Raw genomic sequence first — 27,977 nt, 5'->3', positions numbered from 1 at the left:
TTAGATGTGGAAAGTAGTGCTCAGAGATGAGATCAAAGCAATTCTGTGTGTAGCGAAGAAAGAAAGCAGATAGACTTGTATTTAGGAAATCATTTTTAATATACTTAGTAAGAGTAGGCTAGTAACTAGTTAATTAAATCTTCAAAATCACAATTACTAAAGTTACACAATAAATAGAAAATAAACTTATATAAATAAGTAAAACACTTTAAATTTATTATAACGTATATTATTAAATAAATTAAAAATTCGCTATAGCAACACTCGTTGGATGATTCGGGCAGTACGAATAACAAAAAAATATTTTATTTACATATGAGTACATTTGAAATTCAATCATCCATTTTCTAAATACGATATGCAAATATTTTTTTAATAACTTGAAAATTGATAAAAATTTTCGATATTTAATACAACTTTGCCATAAATTTTCAAACACCATGAATATTTCGTATAACAAAGGGTGTTCCAACATATGTAGAGAATAAACGGAAACCTCTTTAATGACGTTATTGACAGTAAAGGCACTGAAATTTTTTATTATGCAAATATTTTCCTATATTCATCATATTGAACTTGAAGAAACGAAATAATATTCGAAGCCTTACTACAAATGCACGTATCATTGTTCAAAAAGCTTTATACTCGTATAGCATAACAATGGTATACTGCGATGCTAAACAGTTCTATATTTTCATATAAATCCGAAGTATTGTCATCTTTTTGTAATCGTATTAGTGACTACAATGGATGCTTTGGATATCACAGCAAGATTTTCGTATCAAAGAGGATTTTTTTTCTATCATATACATCTGCGAACTTTATCTTTTCAAGACATAAAAATTATGCTATAAATATTATTACTTGAGATGTTTTAATTGTACAAATATATGAATATCAATATACATTGAATGTTTATTCTTACGCACACATCACAAACAAGTTTCTCTAATTTATATATATACGATAACGACATTGTTAATAATATTAAGTAATAAATAAACAACATAAATTAATAACCACAAACATTAATTGCAAATCTAATCTAAAAAATACGCTTGCAATCAAACCCAAAATATATTGAACACAAAAACATTCCTTCTTCTAAACTAATGCGGTAGACCAACCTTAATAAAGTGCCCACCGTTACCATTTTTTATCCAGCCTGGTGGTGGCTTAGCCACGGGCACCCACTCCTTTATTTCTGCCGGTCCCCACATTCGCTTCCAGACGGCAATATAAATTTTTTTCTCCTGCCATGTCTTCACCCAGCGGGGTCTCCATATAAACTTCTTTTTCCAAAATCCTTGGAAGTTTGGAGATTTGTCATGAACACGGGAAGAGCGGTCTCTAAACATACAGTTGACGAACGGAATTAATTTCTTGTGGACGGAAAATTACATTAATAAGGTCAACATTAACGAAAAATAAGTAATCATTGCCGAATTCAAATTTCTTTACTAGTTAGCTGAAATACGTAATGTAAGGAAACACATGTAATTAAATATATATGTGCACAATGTATTGAAATTCAGCCGTACTATGTACTTTATATTACATCTTACACACGAGTGATCTTCAGGACACGTCAAGTCCAGAAGCAAGCTACGAGTCTGATCTAATATCTACTAGCTAGGTTTCTTTAAAGTACGACAACAAAGAATGTCCAAAAGAGCTATTGAATTGACATGTTATACTAAAATAAAATGCCTCTACCTATACTACCAGACAAAGTACATAAAGGGAGCCGGAAAACTACATACCTGCCTTCCAGGATTTATTTTAGAAATGAAATCTAACAAGAAATGACAACTTGAAAGACCAGGTCGAAAGAGGACCAGAACCTTTCAAGGACATAATGTATTTTAAATCAGAAGTTTCGTATTCAAAGCTATTAGAGGTATTAGAATCCACGGAAAGGTTGAATCCTCGTATATATTATGTTATATAAAAGGAATCCTCGGGATCAATAAAAGCAAAAGAATATGTAAAAACAAAATTAGTGATATGAAATTTAGTGCACCAGTAGAGACTTTTACCAAGAACTATGTACATATAACTTTTGAACAATAATTAAAAATTCAATTAACACAAACAAATAACATCAAGTAGTAGATAAAGGATTTAATAATTCACTGTGCGTGTACACTAACTACATAACGTCAAAGGTCCCAAAACTTGAAAAACATTGAAAATATAGAAAACTACTGTAGAACCATAAACAGAATGAAATTAATAAGTGCCAGCATTAAATATTTCATACCCAATTTATTTACACTTAATAATATCATGAGTATATTAAATAAGTTTCGGATATAGTTTTTGTTAGCCCGTACGAATTCGCAACAGAATTCAGCATTCCTGAATCCTGATTCCGAGTATTCAGCGACATCTGTGTTGCACAAGCAGAACTGCTTTATTTTAAAATATTTTATGCTATAATAAATTTAAAGCAGTTGTTATTTTTTTAAACAATTAAACATATATATTGACTACACAATAAGGTGTAATGTATTTAGGAGGGTTTTAATTTGAGTTCAAACGCCATCTCTTTGATATCCTTAAAACTTTTTCATGACAACCACAAAGTTGTCAAATTGTTTTTAAGATAATTTCTGTCAAGCTGTGAACTTCTTTGCTGATGTCAAAGCATGAACAGTGTTCAAATATTTATCTGATATCTGAATCATTAAACCTCTAAGCGCTTTGAAATACGTCCGTTTTTGAATTTATAATATTGAGTTAGAACCGATAACTGTAAACTACGGTTCTGTCCCTCGTTAAACGTTTTGAATTGCAAGTTCTACTAATACTTTACTTACATTAAATTCCCCGTCAGCTCCACAGACGGCTTTGTGCTTTGATCATTTTCACTTGAAACATAATGAAGTAACAGGACTCCTAATATCAACTGAAAATAATATAAAGGTAACTAAATAGTATGGTGTTGATGTCACTGAATTAAAAAGGAAGCAAGTATTATTGGATTATAATGCATTCAAAATGTTTATTATCATTAGATACTTTTTTTAATTAAAACGATATTACTAAACGTTGAATCTTAATTTTGAACGATAAAATGGAACTGAAATGTTTCGAGCACAATATTTAAAGTCAAAGTATTTAAATACACCTAACGTCTCCCGTTTAAGTAGAAATATCACTTGATAATTTTCTTGGATAAAAATTATATCATTTTGTTTAAAAAGCAATTGAAATAAAAAAAGTAAAAATATGTCATAATTTTTTTTAATATATTAAATTCATATGGAGCAATGATACACTTGTAAACATTATTAATGACATACAAATAAAAAAATAAAAAAATACGTTAATCAGGAGAAAATAAAGTATATTAATGGAAGAAAGTCCAGCAAAGACGAAGGTGGTTAATCACATGCTTAGTCCAAGTTAGCATCGTCACGAAACACACGGAGAATTAACAGTATTTCATTCATAAATTTTCATTATACTTAGTACGTATGATCGTAACTTATTGAATGAGATTAGCGCTCCGCATGTACCATAACGATGCATACTTATACTATACATACACAACCCCAGTGTAATTATAATAAGATTAAAAAAAAACAAACTAACCAGTCGTACGCTCATGTTGATGTAGGTATGTATGAAACGGATACAATAAAATAAATTACGGGTAAAATGTTTAAATGACACTGATGATGAATCGTATTGTTAATGCCTTTTATAGTTGAATCTTATTTAGCCTAAGTCAGGGCTGGTCAATTTTATTCCTACGTTTTGTATTCGGCTACAGTTTCTTCCGTTCTATAAAAGATACAGATTAATCTAGCGTCACACGGTTTTATTAAGAGCAGAACAAAATTATAATTTTTTTTATAAAAAAGTTTTTACATTTAGTTATAAAGAAAGTTTTTGAATATACAAAAATAAAATTATATTTTCTTTGCTATTTATATCATCATGTCTTTCAATATTTACGTTTTTTAATTATTATGAATATATTATTAATATGAGTAGTATTTAGGTGAATCCTATTTGTCTATAGCATTGACAATTAACCTAACACGGGCCCGCGATTAAGAACCAATGGCCATATGAATTAAGATGCTTCGTCGTAACCGTAAAACAGTGTTACCCATAATAAAAATGGTATAACTGACAGTGAACTATTGGGACACAAACCATATCATACGAATTCTTATTGTATGCTGTTGACATACGATCCAAAATACGATTGTATGAATGGAACGAATTGATATTTTTGCCTACAGTACGGCATACGTAATATTAATGTTAGTGCCGGGAATGCACGTCGTCCTTATATAACGAGGAAAGCGACCTATTTGTATCCGAACCGATTTCTATTCGAAGTTAGACCATAATCCTATTACATTTCATATATTTATGTTTCCGTCCGAACCTTAATGGGAATTCTCCATTAATGAAAGCAAATAAATTGTTGCAATATATTTTAAAATGTACAGTAGTTTTTTGTCTTTTAACGGATTATTCCTTTATTTAAACTGTATTATAGTATGTAGAATTTTATTTTTATGTATACTTTTATACTTTCAGAGTTACGTAAGCATGTTGCGATTTTCTGTCCTGTAAGAACACAAAGGCTTAAAAGTATTCTGTATTTTTCACGTGCTATTAATTCATAAATAATCACCTATTATTTCAATTTGGCATATTAAATCTAGGTTTTAAAAGGTTTTATATAATTAAAATAATTAATTATAACCCATATTTGACGTTTAGGTATAGCACTGGGTTTTGATACGCTTAAAAACAAAGTGTTTATTAAACTGATAATTTATGTTGTTCGCTGATAATTACCTCTCATATTAAATCGCTATCCATGCAGATGTTGTTAAATAAATTGAGTTCACTTCTCGTTATATATGACAGGAAGGATTCATTTTGTGATCATACGACTTTGCAACAAGGAGCGTACGTTTTTCCAAGTATATGTAACTTTGGCACATTCTAGACTCTTAAACGGGATTTCGTGTTTTTATTTATGTAGTGTCGTTAAATTTGTCTTCGTCGTCAGTGACATAATAAATAATATGTAAATAAGCAGAAAACAAAATTATAAAAAAATATATGGAGAATTTTTTGCGGAAAATTATGTTTAAAAAACAAAATTATAAAAAAAATTCAACATTTCTCGAATTCGTCATAAAGAGTTTTATAGGCTAGCCACTTGGAGGTTGCATTTTTTCGTCAATATAGAATGTAGAGATAGATGTTATTTTGAACTGACAAAAATTCACGTCAGAAAATCGCTAAAAGTGTTACAATTATTAAAATAAATGATTGGAATTCAAACTTTTACCCTAATCTGATAATTTTTAAAAATAATATGAAAATATTAATCAATGAAATAGATTGCGCTTTGTTGGACGATTCAAACATATGCAAACAAGGGATTAATATATCTTTTGACGTTCTTTTTTGAAATTTGAAATAATAAAGGCGTCAGTCTAAGTATTAAGGTGTTTTGGAACGTTTTAACACCATCTAGCGACGAAATTCAAATACAATTGAAGTTACAATAGTTAGGTCATATACTCACCTCCTCGGCTAAGTAATTCTGACAAAATTTAGGGGAGGGAGCAAAACATGATTTTCAAGACTGTCAACATATTTGATAAAGGTATTTCAATAAAAAAAAAACTCTCTTTTGTTGAAAACATTTTATTTTTTATTTTTAATGCACGTTATTCTCTAGGTATCATGTTAATTGCTAATATCTATCTGATATATTAGTTTTATAATAAAGTTTTTTTTTTATGTTATTAAAAATTTATAACAATTTTATTTATATTTTAATATAAAATCAATCTTGGGGAAGTGCTGTCAGATCCGGAGATTGTAGATTTATTGATATGACGTTATAAAGAGATTTTAATAATGTCATGAGGGTTATTTTTGGCTTTGATGAAATAAATTGTACCAAAACTAAATTTAAATAATAATATTTTGGGAAATATTTCACTAGAAATAAGCTTGTGGTACACAAAATACATAGTCATATACAAAACTTACTATTAAAAATCTTAGATTGACAATGTTTATTTATGGTTGTACATAATAAGTTATTTTCTTTAAAAAGTGACACATATAATTTTTCTTATAAAAATCAAAAGCTTTAACATTAAGAGAATATATAAAACTCGTTAGTGTTCCAAAATCTATATGTAATTATAATTAAGTTATACTTTTTTCCTTTTTTTTTTGTTTTGAATTTTATAAATCTTGCACTTAAAACAAAAATCTTTATATTTAGTAGGTAACTCTTAAGAACTTATTAACAAATGTTAGAAAAAATTTAAGTGACTTTTTTATTTAATAGAACATCAAATTAATAATAATTGTGACAAAAATAAATTTTGCTTCATAAACATTATAAGTGAAGCTAAAACTAATGAATCTTTCTACTCTTTAGTTACCAGACAGAATGTTACCTCACAATGATAGTTGGTATTTTATTTAAAGTTATCTTTTAAATAATAAATCGGTGGATTAATACTGGTCAAGAAACATTATGTTACAACTTGAAATTACAGTCTAAAAAAATATTGGGGTGAAATAGATAAGGATAAATATTAGAGCGTTTGATACTTTTGTGCGTGATTGTATTTATAAGTAAGAATACTTAGACGAAATCTCTACAATTAAAAAACATTGTAGTCTTTTATTTGAGACTATGTTTTTTGCTATAAAAAATATGTCTGGTCTTTTATTGTGTTTTATCTTTTATTGTTCTTTTATTGTCTTTGGATTATTATGTCTTAACACAATTATTATTTGTATTATTCCTTTAATTGTGATTGTGATAATTATATTTTACAAATTTGTAGTTATAGTAGGTAATTAGTTTTATATTTTGTTTTTTAAAAGTGCCGCCAATTTTATACAGTTTTCTTTAAACGAGGCGATGTCAAAGATCTTAAACAAAATGCCGAAATAAATTAATAAATATATATATAATATAAAATATATTTATATGTTTGTTTCAAATAAATGAATTTGCAAACATTATTTCTAATAATAAAATTATTAATTAACATATTTAATTTTTAAGCACGTATATATTTTTTGTGTTTATGATTTTAAAATTGCTACAGTTTCACTAAGTTATAAATAAATATTAATTTTTAATATAATCTCCCTTGAGTAAAACTATTTTATCATTTTACTAAACTGAAGAACCGGAAATGCGTTTTCGCGCAACTCGATATCATTGATTCCTCCAGAAAATTCTTTCCTTTGTTCCCGAATAGTGAATACCAAAAGTTGCAGCTCGTGAACAAAAATTATTTTTCGCTTACGTTAATACGGTAATAGGGTATTTTCTTGAGGAAATTGTTGGTTACGGATGTACTAAAAGATCTTCGCATAAAAAAAGTCGGAATTTAAATAAATTTAAAAAAATTGTGATACAAAGAATTTCTAATCCCATAAATTCCCTTATCTGAAAACTAAAGTAATCGCAGCGAAGACATCAAGATGAATGCTGGTGCCTATTCTCGTGGTAAGTATTTCCAACATTATTTTTGCATTTTATTTTATTTTTTTTTTACATCACATAAGTGAAGTAAAATTACTGTATTTAAGAAAAGAACAATAACAATAAAAAAAATTACTGTTTTCTTGAAAATTTTACCAATATTTGTTTCTATTGTACCAACCATTGTTTAATATTCTTTAAGTAGTTCATTTGAATATTCGTTTTTATAAGAAATTTCCTTCTCCAATTAATGACGTTTTTTTCTTATTATAATATCTTGGACATTTTGCAAACATCTACTTATACATTTGTAGAAAAAAAATGCTAGCACTTCATCTATCATGTCCGCCATTTTGCAGTTGCGATCGATTGCAATTGTTGCATTTGCATTGTGTGGTCAAGTATTCATATTTATTATCTAGTCAGCGTTAGGCTACAGAATTTATTTATAATATTGCATAGCGAATTAACAAATATTTGTTAGGCTTTGTTGGCCTTTAAAAAAAAGTATGAAAATATTTTTTTTATTTTATTAACGGCCCCTTAAATATGTCGAGAGGTCAATCAATAACGCATAAAATACCTGCGCAAATTTATATGCGCAGTAACTTTATAAAATTTAAAAGCTAATGCTCACAATTAAAACTGTGAATAGTGTAAGTGACGTCAAATACACAGTCGATACGTTATGGTTAATAGTTTGTTAGTTCAGATTGTTCAGATTTATCTTTAGAAAGTGTTCAACTTCTATTAGAATTACTTTAATCAGTTTGTATCTGCTTTGTTCTACTTTTTATAAGAACAGACAAGAAAGTTTTAAAAACTGTATATCCTTTTTGTAATATGAGATCCATCTTAAAATACTCGTGTGAAAGCTCCCAAGTATATTGTCTATTTCGTTTCATTTGTGGAAGATTCAACAAAGACATAGACTATATACAAATTAAAATAATACATCACATCCACAGTTAGCAATCTGTGAAAGAATTAAATGTATTATTAAATCTGTTGATGATTATGACATTTCTTTTAATGTCAAAGTTTAAAACACGTTAAAATCAGAATTCAGATATCTGAAATGAATATTATTAATTGGAGGAATACAAGAATGTAATAACAAAAGAAAAATACAATGCAGTCCTTGATTTCCCCAGTCGGTAAGTTTAACTAAAATTATGTAAGGGTTCAACATGGACGATAAACTCATATAGATTGGTACTATTTTAAATTAGAATATCAATTAAAATAGAAAACAACCTCTATGGAGTAAATATATAACATACATTTGGATTAAATCCATTTACAAAACAAAATGCGTAAATGACGTTATTAATAATAGTTCACAATCATTATTAGGCACTTTCATTACATTTAATGATTGACAATTGTTTACAAAAGATTAGTAATATTTATATAACAGTAGTCTGTAAATATCATTATAGGAATGAATTGAGGCAAAGGTTTTGGTGTAAAATTTCCATCAAAACTATAACAGTACCAAATATCAGTCGTGCCATGTCAGGTGTGAATAAATTTAATATCTTTTTAAGTAACTAGGCTACATTATATGGATATTACAAAGATTCATCAGTAATATTAGCACTAACCTATAATCATTGTGTGGGACAAGTTTGCCTTTGTATTGTGAAATAATTTAAAGGTGCTTGCATCTAACTAGTTACATGGGGGAATGTTTATGAAAAGGGAAGTTTTTTATTTGAGTAAATTAACCATTAGTGTTTGACGACAAATTAATTTAATAAAAAGTATATTGCTATAAATTTTATAGAAAAAATAGGGAGTTTATTGTGGTAAATATGTGAATATGGTAAAATACAAGTTCTTGACTTGGTTTGCCAGAATAAGTACTTTTGGATATATATGCATATAAATTAAGTGTCCATTCTTCCTTGCATCTGGACAAAGCAATATACTTTCACCTCCCTCCCACACAGCAAAGGATTGGAAAATTTTGCCTGCGTCTATATTTCTTTCCTATTATATCTCATTTGGGTGTCTTCAAGGCTTGAGTGAATATGTTAGTACGACCACCAACTTTGTCCTTATATCCACCTACCAAAGATTTCAGTTCCGTCTGACCTAATAACACTCAAGCACTATCCAGCAATTATATAAAAAAGGCTCAATTAAATTAAAAGGTGATTAATTCAAAAATTTGTTAAACATTGTCAGTGATATTGTTGAAAACTGGGTAATTTATATATGATTTGTTTTCAACATTTTAATATATATCATTATGAAATTAATCAAATTAGTGAGGATTAATTGGGTAACATTATATTACATTGGAGATATGTTGCATTGCATGTATGTCACGCCATGAAAAGCAATGAGCTTATTATATTTTCTGTTTTAGAGTTATTATGCAATATGTTATCATTTTTATTGCAAAGTCTATATACTTTTGGAATATTAAAATCAGTTCAGCCTAGTTCTTTGTTTTCTATCTTATTTGAATAAAAAAATATATAATGTCATTTAAACTAACATTACTCTCACATTGCTTTAAATTTTTTAATCATGGATATTTTTTTTAATATTAATACGGCTTGGTCTTTTACATGACTTTGATTTGTGTTTATTTTTAATTTTGATGATACATTAAAGCTTATCATATTAACACCCATTGTTGTCAAACAGACGTTACAGTGTGATAAAGTGGTTAGTGAATTAATATTGTAACTCGATATATATTATTTTAGTCTGGACTTCCCATTACATTTTCCTTGTGCCATTCGTCGTTGTGAGTGTTTTTTAATCTATATACAATGGTGGTTGATGAAATATATCATAGTGCTATGATTGAATTAAAAGTGCAAAATTTAGATAATGTTAAAAACGGTAATAGTTTTGTTAAATGAACAATATTCTTTTAGTGTAATAGCCGTGATCAGTCAATTAATTTATAGGCAATAAAAGTACTTTGATACTTGAATATGTGCACCAGTGATTTTATTTTTCTTTTTCACATATCACTAAGTATATGATCAAATCGGTTTTTAAAATTTGCTTCACATATAAGATATAAACAATGTTTATTTTAGTTACCTAATTACACCATTTATTTTTTGTTTTATAAAATCAAAATTTCCTTTAACATGTATTATTTGGAAATTTCGCATAAACATCCAATTTAAATGTTAAAAATCTTAATAATTGTACATAATTCCTTGATATGCTCGGATTAAACAGTTAAAGCTATTTCAAATTCATAAATTTTTTTCTAATGCCGGATTTTTTCTTTGATAGTCTTATTATTTTTATTGAATTGAATCTCTCTACACAACATAACCTCACCAATAGAAAATCGTTATCAGGGCTTTCTCTTTTGGATCACTTCAATTTACTACAATTAGATTTGATTATTTGAATTATTTACATTTTTGTTTCGTGGTTGTTGAATTTTAAATACAGGCTTAAAATGTTTTCATTTTATTAAGGTCAGAAGAATATTATAAAAATGTATGGGACACTACTTCAAACGAACTTGTATAATAATAAAATCAATTTTAAAACTTACAACGGGATATTGGTATAGCTTTAAATCTCTTGTAACAGATCATGAAACTCGCCAAACCGTTTTTAACACGGATGTCGATGGAATAATGGATGAGAACGAGGCGACTCCTCTCCTTCGTCACTTCCATCGTGTTAGTGCTCGCGGTGTGAATTCCATCACCATCGCCATTATCGCTGGCTTGACTCTGCTGTTCGTAACAGCTTTGGGCATCGGGATATACCTGCTGGTGGTGCAGAACCATTCCGGTGAATATTTTACTATTTTATACTAAATCCATCTCTACTGATATCAAATATGTTTATCTGAATTGAAAGATTGGTTTGGATATGGATCTTTATATGCATGTACATATATAACATGACATATATTGATTTATAGAAAACGTTCTGCCACCCGTTAACGTGGAGGAGCCGTATGTGTACGTGTCTCGTTCCGAGTGGGATGATGATGCTAAGCCCTCCTCCGAACATTTCAAGGCCCAGCAAGTGGTCTTGCTCCAAACCGACACTCGCCAATGCTGGGATCTCGAAGGATGTCTACTGGTGCTCAAAGATATGAAGGTAGATATTTAATTTTCTTATTATACCAAGTAACGTTAATTAAATATAATATAGATTTCATCATACGCGTTTCAACTTTGAGATCTTCAGTGATGCTTTTGAAAATTTCAGATCGGCCTAAACTACCAACTATGTAAGTGGAAGTAAATTACGCTCTCATTTATCATTTATCAAGCAAAAACACATTATATCTAATGAGGTTTTGCTTACTGATCGCTTACTTCATTATAATTTCCAAACTTCTCGTGATTTTGTTACCTCCGCCAAAGACCAAAGTAAATAATACTGTCTTTCTATGTTTCACATGCGTTGTAATGAAATGAAAAGATAAAGATTTTTCTGCGCAAATAATAGAAAAAAAAAATTCACCAAATATTGGTAAACTTGATGAACAAATATTATTGTTATTTGTGTAAAAATCGAAACAATTATAAGAATTAACCTTTCATATAATTTTTTATAGGCTAGTTTTACAATTTAATCACTGATTTAAAATCAATGCCATGTTAATTTTCTACGGTTTTGACGATTCCTGTTCTAACGAAACTCCTCTCTATTTAGAGTGATGGTATCTATACTATGTATGGAGTGTGCAGTGTATAAGGTTGGCTATTTAAATAAAGTCTAGAATAAGTTTTTGATTTTGGGCGAATTGAATAATATTTCTCATTGCTTTAATGATCTACAAAAATAAAAAGAACTATATTGTTTTTCATAAACAAATAGAATTTAGTTAAAAAAATTTTTTAGTTAATATTATTTAGGTACCTTTAATAAAAAAATTGTAATATGGGAGTTATTATTAAAAATTAATAGTAGAGAAGATTTCCTACGATAAATTTACATCTGATGGGATCATTGAAACTCGTTGAAACATGAACATAACATTATTTAAAATATTAATCAAATTAAAACAGATCTACCGCTAAGCGCCGTACGAAGGATTCAATATAAATACGACACAGTTTGCTGACGCGAGCTCTGCCAAGCGCCTATCACTTTACCCTCCGCTGCCTGCTGTAATCCGACATGCGATAAATAGATAAAAAAAAATTGATGCGAAATTTTCACTTTGAATACAAATAGATATTTTAATGCATCTATCATTTATTATGTGGTATATACATATTCGAGTTTGTTGCGATAATATCGTACTTTAGTATTTTTATAATTTTAAATGAAAGATTACGTTGGCTATCGATTTTAAATGGACACAAAAAAAATAATTATTAATTAAAGTACGCATTTTTCAGGCCGCATTGGGACCGAACAGGACTCTGCCCTACAACTTCCTGGTCGCTGACGGAATAGTTTATGAGAACATCGGATTTCATACTTCGGCCTTGCCTGAGCTATCGGCTATAGTGGTCGCCTTTATAGGTAATGGTTTTATGTCCTAATAAAAAAAATTTTAGGATATTAATCCTAGTAAATACGCTTTTATTAGCTTCACCTGTATGTATGTATGTTTGTCTGTAACCGACTCCTTTGGACTCGATTTTGATCCAGTTTGAATTGTCAGATTTCATTTTAACTTGGTAGACTTACCGAGGATGGAGGTACTTTTTGAAAAACATTGCGATGGAACACAAATACTTGTATACATGCAGCCCCACTCTTTATTACATTAAAATATTTCTACTTTATTTATCACTCCTATCCATAATCTGAAAAAAATATTTTCTTTTTTTTAGTTCGGTTTGTTCATAAAAGTGTGGTTTTTTTAGTTTTCAACAATAGTTTATTTCCTTATTTTTTATTTTAATTTATTAAACTGTGTATGTAAATAAATATACTATAATAATTGTTCTATCGTATTTTTTATTTTTTTTTGGTCGAAAGGTAATTTCTACCATGTGCCACCTACCATTGAGCAAATTAACACGGCGAAGAATCTCCTGAGGGCCGCAGTGAAGGATAAGAATTTAGAGGAGTCCTATACTATCATAGGGAAGGCAACCGATGTGCTACCGAAATTTTTGTTCCGTAGCTTCGAAAATTTGCCCCAATGGAATCGTAAATTATCTGATGATTTTTAAATTCATCATCTCTGTTTAGTATTTAAGATGTTTATGTGTCTATTATAGTCAACGATTGTTCGACTCGTTAGTGTAATAGGGTTGCCAACTGTATTGGTGGCGTAACTTCATGTCTTCACTCCTATCTCTCTCTGGTAAGATAACAAATGGTGTCTAAAGCTGGTTGAATTCCAAAGCATTCCTTTTAGTGTAATGTTATTTAATTAGTCCTACGGCTATATTTTAGCCACTGGTTGTCTGTCACAAGGTAATGCTCAAGTTTAACTGATATAACTAGGTGCTGCTTGGTATTCCTTTGGGCTGATTATATTGTAGGTATATTTATTTTATGAGTAGTTTGTAAGTATGTTAATTTTTGTGATATTATTACTATTTCGATTAATTAGAATATTTTAATAAGTTTACTGACTGATATTTGTCCATATGTATTTAATATATATGATATATTATCTACTTAGTAAATTTTCCTTATACGTACTAACATTGAACTGATTATTATGTAAAACTTTGATAATGTTTTAGAAAAAAAAAAATGTTTAAATTTCGAATTGTTATTAGATTGTATGAATAGTTTAAATCTAAGTCCTCGACAATATCATTAAATGTAACCTTAACGTCTATGAACAAGGAAGCTTAACAGGTAAGAATTATTTTATAAATATCGCATAATCCTTATTTCTTAATGGTTTCTATAGGAATTACCAAAGATAACGAACATTTTTGGCTATAGGGTAACAGATATTTAGTGCAGGGTTTTTTGACAAAGTCACAGGTGAAAGCTAGTTTATATAATGCACGAGAACGTTATTTAAATTACCAAAAATACAAAACAAAAAAGAAAAAAAGTAATAAATACATATATAAATATATAAAATATTAAAGAAAATTTCATCAATCAGCAATGGTAAAGTTCAATATGTACGGAATCTCTAAAATCCCAATAATTTCGAACTTAAAATCTTATAGACCTATCTACTTATTAATTGTATTTATATAACATATCTGTCTGATATATATACATATCGTGCTAATATCTTAATATATTTAAAAATATATATTATAATTTAATGTTTTATAATGCGATGGAATTAGAATGAAAACACACGATGCATGTTTCCTACGATCACGAATAACTGTGTATCTATTATATCTAATGTTGTCCATTTTTTTGATTTTATTTCATTAAACGCTATCTAAGAATATTTTTTATTTATTCACTAAAATTATATTTAATATGTCCTGGAAATTTTTGCGACACAAAAAAAAAAATTTTTTTTTTTTGGGTAATACAAAAGTTTGGCTTTATGGAGGTATTAGTATAACACTGACATTGTTTTTTTTTTCTTGTAAATAATTTTATGTTAAATATGATTTATTAACTATATATGTGTGTTTATGTTTGTATATATTCTTTGAATATTTTACACGTTGTTTAATATATTTTTATTTTCATTGTTAATCTTTGACTAGTACTATATTTTTATTATTTCATTGTGCCATTTGAGATAGTTGTCATATATAATTTACAAATATTTATTTTTAAATTTTGTTTGATTTATTAGAATATGTGTTAAAATAAAAAAGGTACAGCCTATATTGGATTTTAAATTTATTAAAAATATTACGATAAAAGAAAAAAAATAATTAAAGGAGTTAAGTTTTTTTAACTCGTTCAACAAATGTAAAGGAATTAAATCATGTATTTCGTATAACTAAAGAAATTTACAATATTTTTGAAAGAATGTCTGTGATCCAATATGAAGACTTTCCCTTTCCGATTGAAGATGTGTACGACACTACTGACGTGAATAAGAAAAATTAGGGGTTTCAATCATAAGAATTATAGCAAAAGTAATTGGTGCAAGATACATGACGTGCTCGATTGTTAGCAAAATCCGCACGCGGATTGTTTTACCGCACTTTCTTAAGAAATTCAAACAAATGAAGCTGATGACGTCGTTGACCTCATAAGTTTTCGCACCTGAAACATCACGGTCATGTCTATCATGAATCAAATACTTTGCTCGTACTTGAGGTAAATGTATTTAAACGGGCCGTCACTTTCAGTTTATCCAGCGCTTAATCCCAGTCCCATAATCCTGACTACACATTCAACAGTTTTGTACATATCCTGGAATCCATACGCTGACGTGCAATGATGGCTTCATTTCATTTCCACGCGGCTGCTGCAAAGGAACTTCCACCAACGATCATACGAATGTCGTTGACTCCTCCTCTATAACCACACAATGTTTAGCAAATTCTTATCCGCCGTTTGGCATCTGTAGAACACAATAACTCATCGTTCACACACAAGACGACACAAGTAGATATTAGATTATATATGTATTAATTTAAATGTCTCTAAATATAACTGCTTTAGCCGCTTATTCTTGTTGCAGTTTTAAGTTGCATTTGTGTTAACTACTGCTTGCACGGATTCACTTAATTTCGTTTGGCCTAATTTTAATTTATTCATCCATACGAAGAGATATCATTAACATTGATTCGAATATTAATAATTATATCGTTTTATACCTCACCTCATACCTAAAAGCAGGTCGTCATCCCCGGTCGACACCTTACGTAATTCACTAATGTATTTATCACAAAAGAAAAAAAAAACTTCCGTAAATTTGAATAAAAGAAACCATCATTTGTGGTCAGTCTCTATCCCCTTCATTTCCCTGTATAAGCTTATATTAATTTGGCCACAATTCATAACTTACTTTATCTACACGGACCCACGAAGGACGTTTCTGCTAACATCGTCTTCCTATCTCCTACCGCAAATATATGTTAGCACGACGTAATTTGTGGAAAGCTTTTATACTCTTCATTTCCCTGAATCCGCTTGAAAATAATTTGTAATAATTCATAACTTTCTTCATCTACACGGACCCACGAAGGACCTTTGTGCTAACATCGTCTCCCTATCTCTCTCCGCGAATTTATGTTGGCACGTCGTCATTTGTGGACAGCTTATATACTCTTCATTTCCCTGTTTCCGCTTATATCAATGTGGCTACAATTCATAACTTTCTTTATCCATACAGCGCTACGAAGGACGTCAGTGCTAATATCGTCAACCTCTCTCTTCCCGCGAATATATGTTGGCACGTCGTCATTTGTGGACAGCTTTTATACTCTTCATTTCCCTGAATCCGCTTGAAAATAATTTGTAATAATTCATAACTTTCTTCATCTACACGGAGCCACGAAGGACGTTAGTGCTAATATCGTCAACCTCTCTCTTCCCGCGAATATATATTAACACGACGTCATTTGTGGTCAACCTTCATCCTCTCCATTTACCTGTCTCCGTTTGTATTAATGTGGCTGCAATTCATAACTTTCTTCATCTACACGGACCCACGAAGGACGTTTGTGCTAACATCGTCTCCCTATCTCTCTCCGCGAATTTATGTTGGCACGAGGTCTTTTGTGGACAGCTTTTATACTCTTCATTTCCCTGTATCCGCTTGAAAGTAATTTTGCAATAATTCATAACTTTCTTCGTCTATACGGAGCCACGAAAGACGTTTATGCTAACATCGTCTCCCTATCTCTTACCGCGAATTTATGTTGGCACGACGTCATTTGTGGACAGCTTATATACTCTTCATTTCTCTGTTTCCGCTTATATCAATGTGGCTACAATTCATAACTTTCTTTATCTACACAGCGCTACGAAGGACGTTAGTGCTAATATCGTCAACCTCTCTCTTCCCGCGAATATATATTAACACGACGTCATTTGTGGTCAACCTTCATCCTCTCCATTTACCTGTCTCCGTTTGTATTAATGTGACTGCAATTCATAACTTTCTTCATCTACACGGACCCACGAAGGACGTTTGTGCTAACATCGTCTCCCTATCTCTCTCCGCGAATATATGTTGGCACGACGTCATTTGTGGACAGCTTATATACTCTTCATTTCTCTGTTTCCGCTTATATCAATGTGGCTACAATTCATAACTTTCTTTATCTACACAGCGCTACGAAGGACGTTAGTGCTAATATCGTCAATCTCTCTCTTCCCGCGAATATATATTAACACGACGTCATTTGTGGTCAACCTTCATCCTCTCCATTTACCTGTCTCCGTTTGTATTAATGTGACTGCAATTCATAACTTTCTTCATCTACACGGACCCACGAAGGACGTTTGTGCTAACATCGTCTCCCTATCTCTCTCCGCGAATTTATGTTGGCACGAGGTCTTTTGTGGACAGCTTTTATACTCTTCATTTCCCTGTATCCGCTTGAAAGTAATTTTGCAATAAATCATAACTTTCTTCGTCTATACGGAGCCACGAAAGACGTTTATGCTAACATCGTCTCCCTATCTCTTACCGCGAATTTATGTTGGCACGCCGTCATTTGTGGACAGCTTATATACTCTTCATTTCCCCTTAATCCGCTTGAAAGTAATTATGCAATAATTCATAACTTTCTTCATCTTCACCGACCCACGAAGGACGTTTGTGCTAACATCGTCTCCCTATCTCTCTCCGCGAATATATGTTAGCACGACGTCATTTGTGGACAGCTTATATACTCTTCATTTCCCTGAATCCGCTTGAAAGTAATTATGCAATAATTCATAACTTTCTTCATCTTCACCGACCCACGAAGGACGTTTGTGCTAACATCGTCTCCCTATCTCTCTCCGCGAATTTATGTTGGCACGACGTCATTTGTGGACAGCTTAGATACTCTTCATTTCCCTGTTTCCGCTTATATCAATGTGGCTACAATTCATAACTTTCTTTATCTATACAGCGCTACGAAGGACGTCAGTGCTAATATCGTCAACCTCTCTCTTCCCGCGAAAATATATTAACACGACGTCATTTGTGGTCAACCTTCATCCTCTCCATTTACCTGTCTCCGTTTGTATTAATGTGGCTGCAATTCATAACTTTCTTCATCTACACGGACCCACGAAGGACGTTTGTGCTAACATCGTCTCCCTATCTCTCTCCGCGAATTTATGTTGGCACGACGTCATTTGTGGACAGCTTAGATACTCTTCATTTCCCTGTTTCCGCTTATGTCAATGTGGCTACAATTCATAACTTTCTTTATCTATACAGCGCTACGAAGGACGTCAGTGCTAATATCGTCAACCTCTCTCTTCCCGCGAATATATGTTAGCAAGACGTTAGTTGTGGACAGCTTTTATACTGTTCATTTCCCTGAATCCGCTTGAAAATAATTTGTAATAATTCATAACTTCCTTCATCTACACGGACCCACGAAGGACGTTTGTGCTAACATCGTCTCCCTATCTCTCTCCGCGAATTTATGTTGGCACGACGTCATTTGTGGACAGCTTAGATACTCTCCATTTCCCTGGTTCCGCTTATATCAATGTGGCTACAATTCATAACTTTCTTTATCTATACAGCGCTACGAAGGACGTCAGTGCTAATATCGTCAACCTCTCTCTTCCCGCGAATATATGTTAGCACGACGTCATTTGTGGACAGCTTATATACTCTTCATTTCCCCTTAATCCGCTTGAAAGTAATTATGCAATAATTCATAACTTTCTTCATCTACACCGACCCACGAAGGACGCTTGTGCTAACATCGTCTCCCTATCTCTTACCGCGCATATATGTTGGCACGAGGTCTTTTGTGGACAGCTTTTATACTCTTCATTTCCCTGAATCCGCTTGAAAGTAATTTTGCAATAATTCAAAACTTTCTTCATCTACACGGACCCACGAAGGACGTTTGTGCTAACATCGTCTCCCTATCTCTCTCCGCGAATTTATGTTGGCACGACGTCATTTGTGGACAGCTTGGATACTCTTCATTTCCCTGTTTCCGCTTATATCAATGTGGCTACAATTCATAACTTTCTTTATCTATACAGCGCTACGAAGGACGTCAGTGCTAATATCGTCAATCTCTCTCTTCCCGCGAATATATATTAACACGACGTCATTTGTGGTCAACCTTCATCCTCTCCATTTACCTGTCTCCGTTTGTATTAATGTGGCTGCAATTCATAACTTTCTTCATCTACACGGACCCACGAAGGACGTTTTTGCTAACATCGTCTCCCTATCTCTCTCCGCGAATATATGTTAGCACGACGTCATTTGTGGACAGCTTTTATACTCTTCATTTCCCTGAATCCGCTTAAAAGTAATTTGTAATAATTCATAACTTTCTTCATCTACACGGACCCACGAAGGACGTTTGTGCTAACATCGTCTCCCTATCTCTTACCGCGAATTTATGTTGGCACGCCGTCATTTGTGGACAGCTTTTATACTCTTCATTTCGATGTTTCCGATTATATCAATGTGGCTACAATTCATAACTTTCTTTATCCATACAGCGCTACGAAGGACGTCAGTGCTAATATCGTCAACCTCTCTCTTCCCGCGAATATATTTTAACACGACGTCATTTGTGGTCAACTTTCATCCTCTCCATTTACCTGTCTCCGTTTGTATTAATGTGGCTGCAATTCATAACTTTCTTTATCCATACAGCGCTACGAAGGACGTTTGTGCTAACATCGTATAATTATCTCTTACCGCGAATATATGTTGGCACGACGTCATTTGTGGAAAGCTTATATACTCTTCATTTCCCCTTAATCCGCTTGAAAGTAATTATGCAATAATTCATAACTTTCTTCATCTTCACCGACCCACGAAGGACGTTTGTGCTAACATCGTCTCCCTATCTCTTACCGCGCATATATGTTGGCACGAGGTCTTTTGTGGACAGCTTTTATACTCTTCATTTCCCTGTATCCGCTTGAAAGTAATTTTGCAATAATTCATAACTTTCTTCGTCTATACGGAGCCACGAAAGACGTTTATGCTAACATCGTCTCCCTATCTCTTACCGCGCATATATGTTGGCACGAGGTCTTTTGTGGACAGCTTTTATACTCTTCATTTCCCTGAATCCGCTTGAAAGTAATTTTGCAATAATTCATAACTTTCTTCATCTACACGGACCCACGAAGGACCTTTGTGCTTACATCGTCTCCCTATCTCTTACCGCGCATATATGTTGGCACGAGGTCTTTTGTGGACAGCTTTTATACTCTTCATTTCCCTGAATCCGCTTGAGAGTAATTTTGCAATAATTCAAAACTTTCTTCATCTACACGGACCCACGAAGGACGTTTGTGCTAACATCGTCTCCCTATCTCTCTCCGCGAATTTATGTTGGCACGACGTCATTTGTGGACAGCTTAGATACTCTTCATTTCCCTGGTTCCGCTTATATCAATGTGGCTACAATTCATAACTTTCTTTATCTATACAGCGCTACGAAGGACGTCAGTGCTAATATCGTCAACCTCTCTCTTCCCGCGAATATATGTTAGCACGACGTCATTTGTGGACAGCTTATATACTCATCATTTCCCCTTAATCCGCTTGAAAGTAATTATGCAATAATTCATAACTTTCTTCATCTACACCGACCCACGAAGGACGTTTGTGCTAACATCGTCTCCCTATCTCTTACCGCGCATATATGTTGGCACGAGGTCTTTTGTGGACAGCTTTTATACTCTTCATTTCCCTGGTTCCGCTTATATCAATGTGGCTACAATTCATAACTTTCTTTATCTATACAGCGCTACGAAGGACGTCAGTGCTAATATCGTCAACCTCTCTCTTCCCGCGAATATATGTTGGCACGTCGTCATTTGTGGACAGCTTTTATACTCTTCATTTCCCTGAATCCGCTTGAAAATAATTTGTAATATTCATAACTTTCTTCATCTACACGGAGCCACGAAGGACGTTAGTGCTAATATCGTCAACCTCTCTCTTCCCGCGAATATATATTAACACGACGTCATTTGTGGTCAACCTTCATCCTTTCCATTTACCTGTCTCCGTTTGTATTAATGTGGCTGCAATTCATAACTTTCTTCATCTACACGGACCCACGAAGGACGTTTTGCTAACATCGTCTCCCTATCTCTCTCCGCGAATATATGTTAGCACGACGTCATTTGTGGACAGCTTTTATACTCTTCATTTCCCTGAATCCGCTTAAAAGTAATTTGTAATAATTCATAACTTTCTTCATCTACACGGACCCACGAAGGACGTTGTGCTAACATCGTCTCCCTATCTCTTACCGCGAATTTATGTTGGCACGCCGTCATTTGTGGACAGCTTTTATACTCTTCATTTCGATGTTTCCGATTATATCAATGTGGCTACAATTCATAACTTTCTTTATCCATACAGCGCTACGAAGGACGTCAGTGCTAATATCGTCAACCTCTCTCTTCCCGCGAATATATTTTAACACGACGTCATTTGTGGTCAACCTTCATCCTCTCCATTTACCTGTCTCCGTTTGTATTAATGTGGCTGCAATTCATAACTTTCTTTATCCATACAGCGCTACGAAGGACGTTTGTGCTAACATCGTATAATTATCTCTTACCGCGAATATATGTTGGCACGACGTCATTTGTGGAAAGCTTATATACTCTTCATTTCCCCTTAATCCGCTTGAAAGTAATTATGCAATAATTCATAACTTTCTTCATCTTCACCGACCCACGAAGGACGTTTTGCTAACATCGTCTCCCTATCTCTCTCCGCGAATATATGTTAGCACGACGTCATTTGTGGACAGCTTTTATACTCTTCACTTCCCTGAATCCGCTTAAAAGTAATTTGTAATAATTCATAACTTTCTTCATCTACACGGACCCACGAAGGACGTTTGTGCTAACATCGTCTTCCTATCTCTCTCCGCGCATATATGTTGGCACGAGTCTTTTGTGACACTTTTATACTCTTCTCATTCTCCAGGGAGCTTATAATCTCAATCCGCTTGAGAGTAATTTTGCAATAATTCAAAATTTCTTCATCTACACGGACCCACGAAGGACGTTTGTGCTAACATCGTCTCCCTATCTCTCTCCGCGAATTTATGTTGGCACGACGTCATTTGTGGACAGCTTAGATACTCTTCATTTCCCCTTAATCCGCTTGAAAGTAATTATGCAATAATTCATAACTTTCTTCATCTTCACCGACCCACGAAGGACGTTTGTGCTAACATCGTCTCCCTATCTCTTACCGCGCATATATGTTGGCATGAGGTCTTTTGTGGACAGCTTTTATACTCTTCATTTCCCTGTATCCGCTTGAAAGTAATTTTGCAATAATTCATAACTTTCTTCGTCTATACGGAGCCACGAAAGACGTTTATGCTAACATCGTCTCCCTATCTCTTAACGCGCATATATGTTGGCACGAGGTCTTTTGTGGACAGCTTTTATACTCTTCATTTCCCTGAATCCGCTTGAAAGTAATTTTGCAATAATTCATAACTTTCTTCATCTACACGGACCCACGAAGGACCTTTGTGCTAACATCGTCTCCCTATCTCTCTCCGCGAATATATTTCAGCACGACGTCATTTGTGGACAGCTTATATACTCTTCATTTCCCCTTAATCCGCTTGAAAGTAATTATGCAATAATTCATAACTTTCTTCATCTTCACCGACCCACGAAGGACGTTTGTGCTAACATCGTCTCCCTATCTCTCTCCGCGAATTTATGTTGGCACGACGTCATTTGTGGACAGCTTAGATACTCTTCATTTCCCTGTTTCCGCTTATATCAATGTGGCTACAATTCATAACTTTCTTTATCTATACAGCGCTACGAAGGACGTCAGTGCTAATATCGTCAATCTCTCTCTTCCCGCGAATATATATTAACACGACGTCATTTGTGGTCAACCTTCATCCTCTCCATTTACCTGTCTCCGTTTGTATTAATGTGGCTGCAATTCATAACTTTCTTCATCTACACGGACCCACGAAGGACGTTTTTGCTAACATCGTCTCCCTATCTCTCTCCGCGAATATATGTTAGCACGACGTCATTTGTGGACAGCTTTTATACTCTTCATTTCCCTGAATCCGCTTGAAAGTAATTTGTAATAATTCATAACTTTCTTCATCTACACGGACCCACGAAGGACGTTTGTGCTAACATCGTCTCCCTATCTCTTACCGCGAATTTATGTTGGCACGCCGTCATTTGTGGACAGCTTTTATACTCTTCATTTCGATGTTTCCGATTATATCAATGTGGCTACAATTCATAACTTTCTTTATCCATACAGCGCTACGAAGGACGTCAGTGCTAATATCGTCAACCTCTCTCTTCCCGCGAATATATTTTAACACGACGTCATTTGTGGTCAACCTTCATCCTCTCCATTTACCTGTCTCCGTTTGTATTAATGTGGCTGCAATTCATAACTTTCTTTATCCATACAGCGCTACGAAGGACGTTTGTGCTAACATCGTATAATTATCTCTTACCGCGAATATATGTTGGCACGACGTCATTTGTGGAAAGCTTATATACTCTTCATTTCCCCTTAATCCGCTTGAAAGTAATTATGCAATAATTCATAACTTTCTTCATCTTCACCGACCCACGAAGGACGTTTGTGCTAACATCGTCTCCCTATCTCTTACCGCGCATATATGTTGGCATGAGGTCTTTTGTGGACAGCTTTTATACTCTTCATTTCCCTGTATCCGCTTGAAAGTAATTTTGCAATAATTCATAACTTTCTTCGTCTATACGGAGCCACGAAAGACGTTTATGCTAACATCGTCTCCCTATCTCTTACCGCGCATATATGTTGGCACGAGGTCTTTTGTGGACAGCTTATATACTCTTCATTTCCCCTGAATCCGCTTGAAAGTAATTTGTAATAATTCATAACTTTCTTCATCTACACGGACCCACGAAGGACGTTTGTGCTAACATCGTCTCCCTATCTCTTACCGCGAATTTATGTTGGCACGCCGTCATTTGTGGACAGCTTTTATACTCTTCATTTCGATGTTTCCGATTATATCAATGTGGCTACAATTCATAACTTTCTTTATCCATACAGCGCTACGAAGGACGTCAGTGCTAATATCGTCAACCTCTCTCTTCCCGCGAATATATTTTAACACGACGTCATTTGTGGTCAACCTTCATCCTCTCCATTTACCTGTCTCCGTTTGTATTAATGTGGCTGCAATTCATAACTTTCTTCATCTACACGGACCCACGAAGGACGTTTTTGCTAACATCGTCTCCCTATCTCTCTCCGCGAATATATGTTAGCACGACGTCATTTGTGGACAGCTTTTATACTCTTCATTTCCCTGAATCCGCTTGAAAGTAATTTGTAATAATTCATAACTTTCTTCATCTACACGGACCCACGAAGGACGTTTGTGCTAACATCGTCTCCCTATCTCTTACCGCGAATTTATGTTGGCACGCCGTCATTTGTGGACAGCTTTTATACTCTTCATTTCGATGTTTCCGATTATATCAATGTGGCTACAATTCATAACTTTCTTTATCCATACAGCGCTACGAAGGACGTCAGTGCTAATATCGTCAACCTCTCTCTTCCCGCGAATATATTTAACACGACGTCATTTGTGGTCAACTTCATCCTCTCCATTTACCTGTCTCCGTTTGTATTAATGTGGCTGCAATTCATAACTTTCTTTATCCATACAGCGCTACGAAGGACGTTTGTGCTAACATCGTATAATTATCTCTTACCGCGAATATATGTTGGCACGACGTCATTTGTGGAAAGCTTATATACTCTTCATTTCCCCTTAATCCGCTTGAAAGTAATTATGCAATAATTCATAACTTTCTTCATCTTCACCGACCCACGAAGGACGTTTGTGCTAACATCGTCTCCCTATCTCTCTCCGCGAATTTATGTTGGCACGACGTCATTTGTGGACAGCTTAGATACTCTTCATTTCCCTGTTTCCGCTTATATCAATGTGGCTACAATTCATAACTTTCTTTATCTATACAGCGCTACGAAGGACGTCAGTGCTAATATCGTCAATCTCTCTCTTCCCGCGAATATATATTAACACGACGTCATTTGTGGTCAACCTTCATCCTCTCCATTTACCTGTCGCCGTTTGTATTAATGTGGCTGCAATTCATAACTTTCTTCATCTACACGGACCCACGAAGGACGTTTTTGCTAACATCGTCTCCCTATCTCTCTCCGCGAATATATGTTAGCACGACGTCATTTGTGGACAGCTTTTATACTCTTCATTTCCCTGAATCCGCTTGAAAGTAATTTGTAATAATTCATAACTTTCTTCATCTACACGGACCCACGAAGGACGTTTTGCTAACATCGTCTCCCTATCTCTTACCGCGAATTTATGTTGGCACGCCGTCATTTGTGGACAGCTTTTATACTCTTCATTTCGATGTTTCCGATTATATCAATGTGGCTACAATTCATAACTTTCTTTATCCATACAGCGCTACGAAGGACGTCAGTGCTAATATCGTCAACCTCTCTCTTCCCGCGAATATATTTTAACACGACGTCATTTGTGGTCAACCTTCATCCTCTCCATTTACCTGTCTCCGTTGTATTAATGTGGCTGCAATTCATAACTTTCTTCATCTACACGGACCCACGAAGGACGTTTTTGCTAACATCGTCTCCCTATCTCTCTCCGCGAATATATGTTAGCACGACGTCATTTGTGGACAGCTTTTATACTCTTCATTTCCCTGAATCCGCTTGAAAGTAATTTGTAATAATTCATAACTTTCTTCATCTACACGGACCCACGAAGGACGTTTGTGCTAACATCGTCTCCCTATCTCTTACCGCGAATTTATGTTGGCACGCCGTCATTTGTGGACAGCTTTTATACTCTTCATTTCGATGTTTCCGATTATATCAATGTGGCTACAATTCATAACTTTCTTTATCCATACAGCGCTACGAAGGACGTCAGTGCTAATATCGTCAACCTCTCTCTTCCCGCGAATATATTTTAACACGACGTCATTTGTGGTCAACCTTCATCCTCTCCATTTACCTGTCTCCGTTTGTATTAATGTGGCTGCAATTCATAACTTTCTTTATCCATACAGCGCTACGAAGGACGTTTGTGCTAACATCGTATAATTATCTCTTACCGCGAATATATGTTGGCACGACGTCATTTGTGGAAAGCTTATATACTCTTCATTTCCCCTTAATCCGCTTGAAAGTAATTATGCAATAATTCATAACTTCTTCATCTTCACCGACCCACGAAGGACGTTTGTGCTAACATCGTCTCCCTATCTCTCTCCGCGAATTTATGTTGGCACGACGTCATTTGTGGACAGCTTAGATACTCTTCATTTCCCTGTTTCCGCTTATATCAATGTGGCTACAATTCATAACTTTCTTTATCTATACAGCGCTACGAAGGACGTCAGTGCTAATATCGTCAATCTCTCTCTTCCTGCGAATATATATTAACACGACGTCATTTGTGGTCAACCTTCATCCTCTCCATTTACCTGTCGCCGTTTGTATTAATGTGGCTGCAATTCATAACTTTCTTCATCTACACGGACCCACGAAGGACGTTTTTGCTAACATCGTCTCCCTATCTCTCTCCGAATATATGTTAGCACGACGTCATTTGTGGACAGCTTTTATACTCTTCATTTCCCTGAATCCGCTTGAAAGTAATTTGTAATAATTCATAACTTTCTTCATCTACACGGACCCACGAAGGACGTTTGTGCTAACATCGTCTCCCTATCTCTTACCGCGAATTTATGTTGGCACGCCGTCATTTGTGGACAGCTTTTATACTCTTCATTTCGATGTTTCCGATTATATCAATGTGGCTACAATTCATAACTTTCTTTATCCATACAGCGCTACGATGGACGTCAGTGCTAATATCGTCAACCTCTCTCTTCCCGCGAATATATTTTAACACGACGTCATTTGTGGTCAACCTTCATCCTCTCCATTTACCTGTCTCCGTTTGTATTAATGTGGCTGCAATTCATAACTTTCTTTATCCATACAGCGCTACGAAGGACGTTTGTGCTAACATCGTATAATTATCTCTTACCGCGAATATATGTTGGCACGACGTCATTTGTGGAAAGCTTATATACTCTTCATTTCCCCTTAATCCGCTTGAAAGTAATTATGCAATAATTCATAACTTTCTTCATCTTCACCGACCCACGAAGGACGTTTGTGCTAACATCGTCTCCCTATCTCTTACCGCGCATATATGTTGGCATGAGGTCTTTTGTGGACAGCTTTTATACTCTTCATTTCCCTGTATCCGCTTGAAAGTAATTTTGCAATAATTCATAACTTTCTTCGTCTATACGGAGCCACGAAAGACGTTTATGCTAACATCGTCTCCCTATCTCTTACCGCGCATATATGTTGGCACGAGGTCTTTTGTGGACAGCTTTTATA

The 27,977-nt window shown here is 33.9% G+C and overlaps 2 protein-coding genes across 4 annotated transcripts; one reads left to right on the top strand and one right to left on the bottom strand.

Moving 5' to 3' along the window:
- Positions 1-207: 207 nt before the first annotated feature.
- LOC133318698 (uncharacterized) lies at positions 208-3,694 on the bottom strand. Its single transcript, XM_032671938.2, has 3 exons — positions 3,601-3,694; positions 2,823-2,911; positions 208-1,350 (listed from the first exon to the last, which is right to left on the bottom strand). Exons 1-3 carry the CDS (start codon positions 3,613-3,615, stop codon positions 1,110-1,112), a joined length of 345 nt encoding a protein of 114 aa, XP_032527829.2. The 5' UTR covers positions 3,616-3,694; the 3' UTR covers positions 208-1,109.
- A 3,585-nt stretch (positions 3,695-7,279) lies between these two features.
- On the top strand, positions 7,280-14,849 carry LOC116777639 (peptidoglycan-recognition protein SB2-like). 3 transcript variants are annotated; one of them, XM_032671302.2, is made up of 5 exons: positions 7,280-7,531; positions 11,087-11,293; positions 11,427-11,608; positions 12,862-12,988; positions 13,451-14,849. In XM_032671302.2, exons 1-5 carry the CDS (start codon positions 7,507-7,509, stop codon positions 13,645-13,647), a joined length of 738 nt encoding a protein of 245 aa, XP_032527193.1. In that variant the 5' UTR covers positions 7,280-7,506; the 3' UTR covers positions 13,648-14,849. The 3 variants fall into 3 exon arrangements, with proteins under 3 accessions (XP_032527193.1, XP_032527194.1, XP_061382421.1); XM_032671303.2 differs by lacking the exon at positions 7,280-7,531 and adding an exon at positions 8,505-8,664; XM_061526437.1 differs by lacking the exon at positions 7,280-7,531 and adding an exon at positions 10,245-10,369.
- Positions 14,850-27,977: the final 13,128 nt, after the last annotated feature.

The sequence above is a fragment of the Danaus plexippus genome, chromosome Z (genome assembly GCF_018135715.1).
Source record: "Danaus plexippus chromosome Z, MEX_DaPlex, whole genome shotgun sequence".
In the NCBI taxonomy this organism is placed as follows: domain Eukaryota; kingdom Metazoa; phylum Arthropoda; class Insecta; order Lepidoptera; family Nymphalidae; genus Danaus; species Danaus plexippus.
The sequence above is the reverse complement of the archived record's forward strand: the minus strand, read 5'-3'. Positions and strand labels throughout refer to the sequence as shown.

Excerpts from the sequence above, each read along its gene's own strand:
- LOC133318698 (XM_032671938.2), bottom strand. Across the intron at positions 1,351-2,822 it reads GAGCTGACGGGGAATTTAAT|AGACCGCTCTTCCCGTGTTC; the intron begins GTAAGTAAAGTA and ends CTGTATGTTTAG.
- LOC116777639 (XM_061526437.1), top strand. The coding sequence starts at position 10,297 with ATGGTGGTTGATGAAATATATCATAGTGCTATGATTGAATTAAAAGTG. Across the intron at positions 11,294-11,426 it reads GGTGGTGCAGAACCATTCCG|AAAACGTTCTGCCACCCGTT; the intron begins GTGAATATTTTA and ends ATTGATTTATAG. Across the intron at positions 12,989-13,450 it reads TATAGTGGTCGCCTTTATAG|GTAATTTCTACCATGTGCCA; the intron begins GTAATGGTTTTA and ends TTTGGTCGAAAG.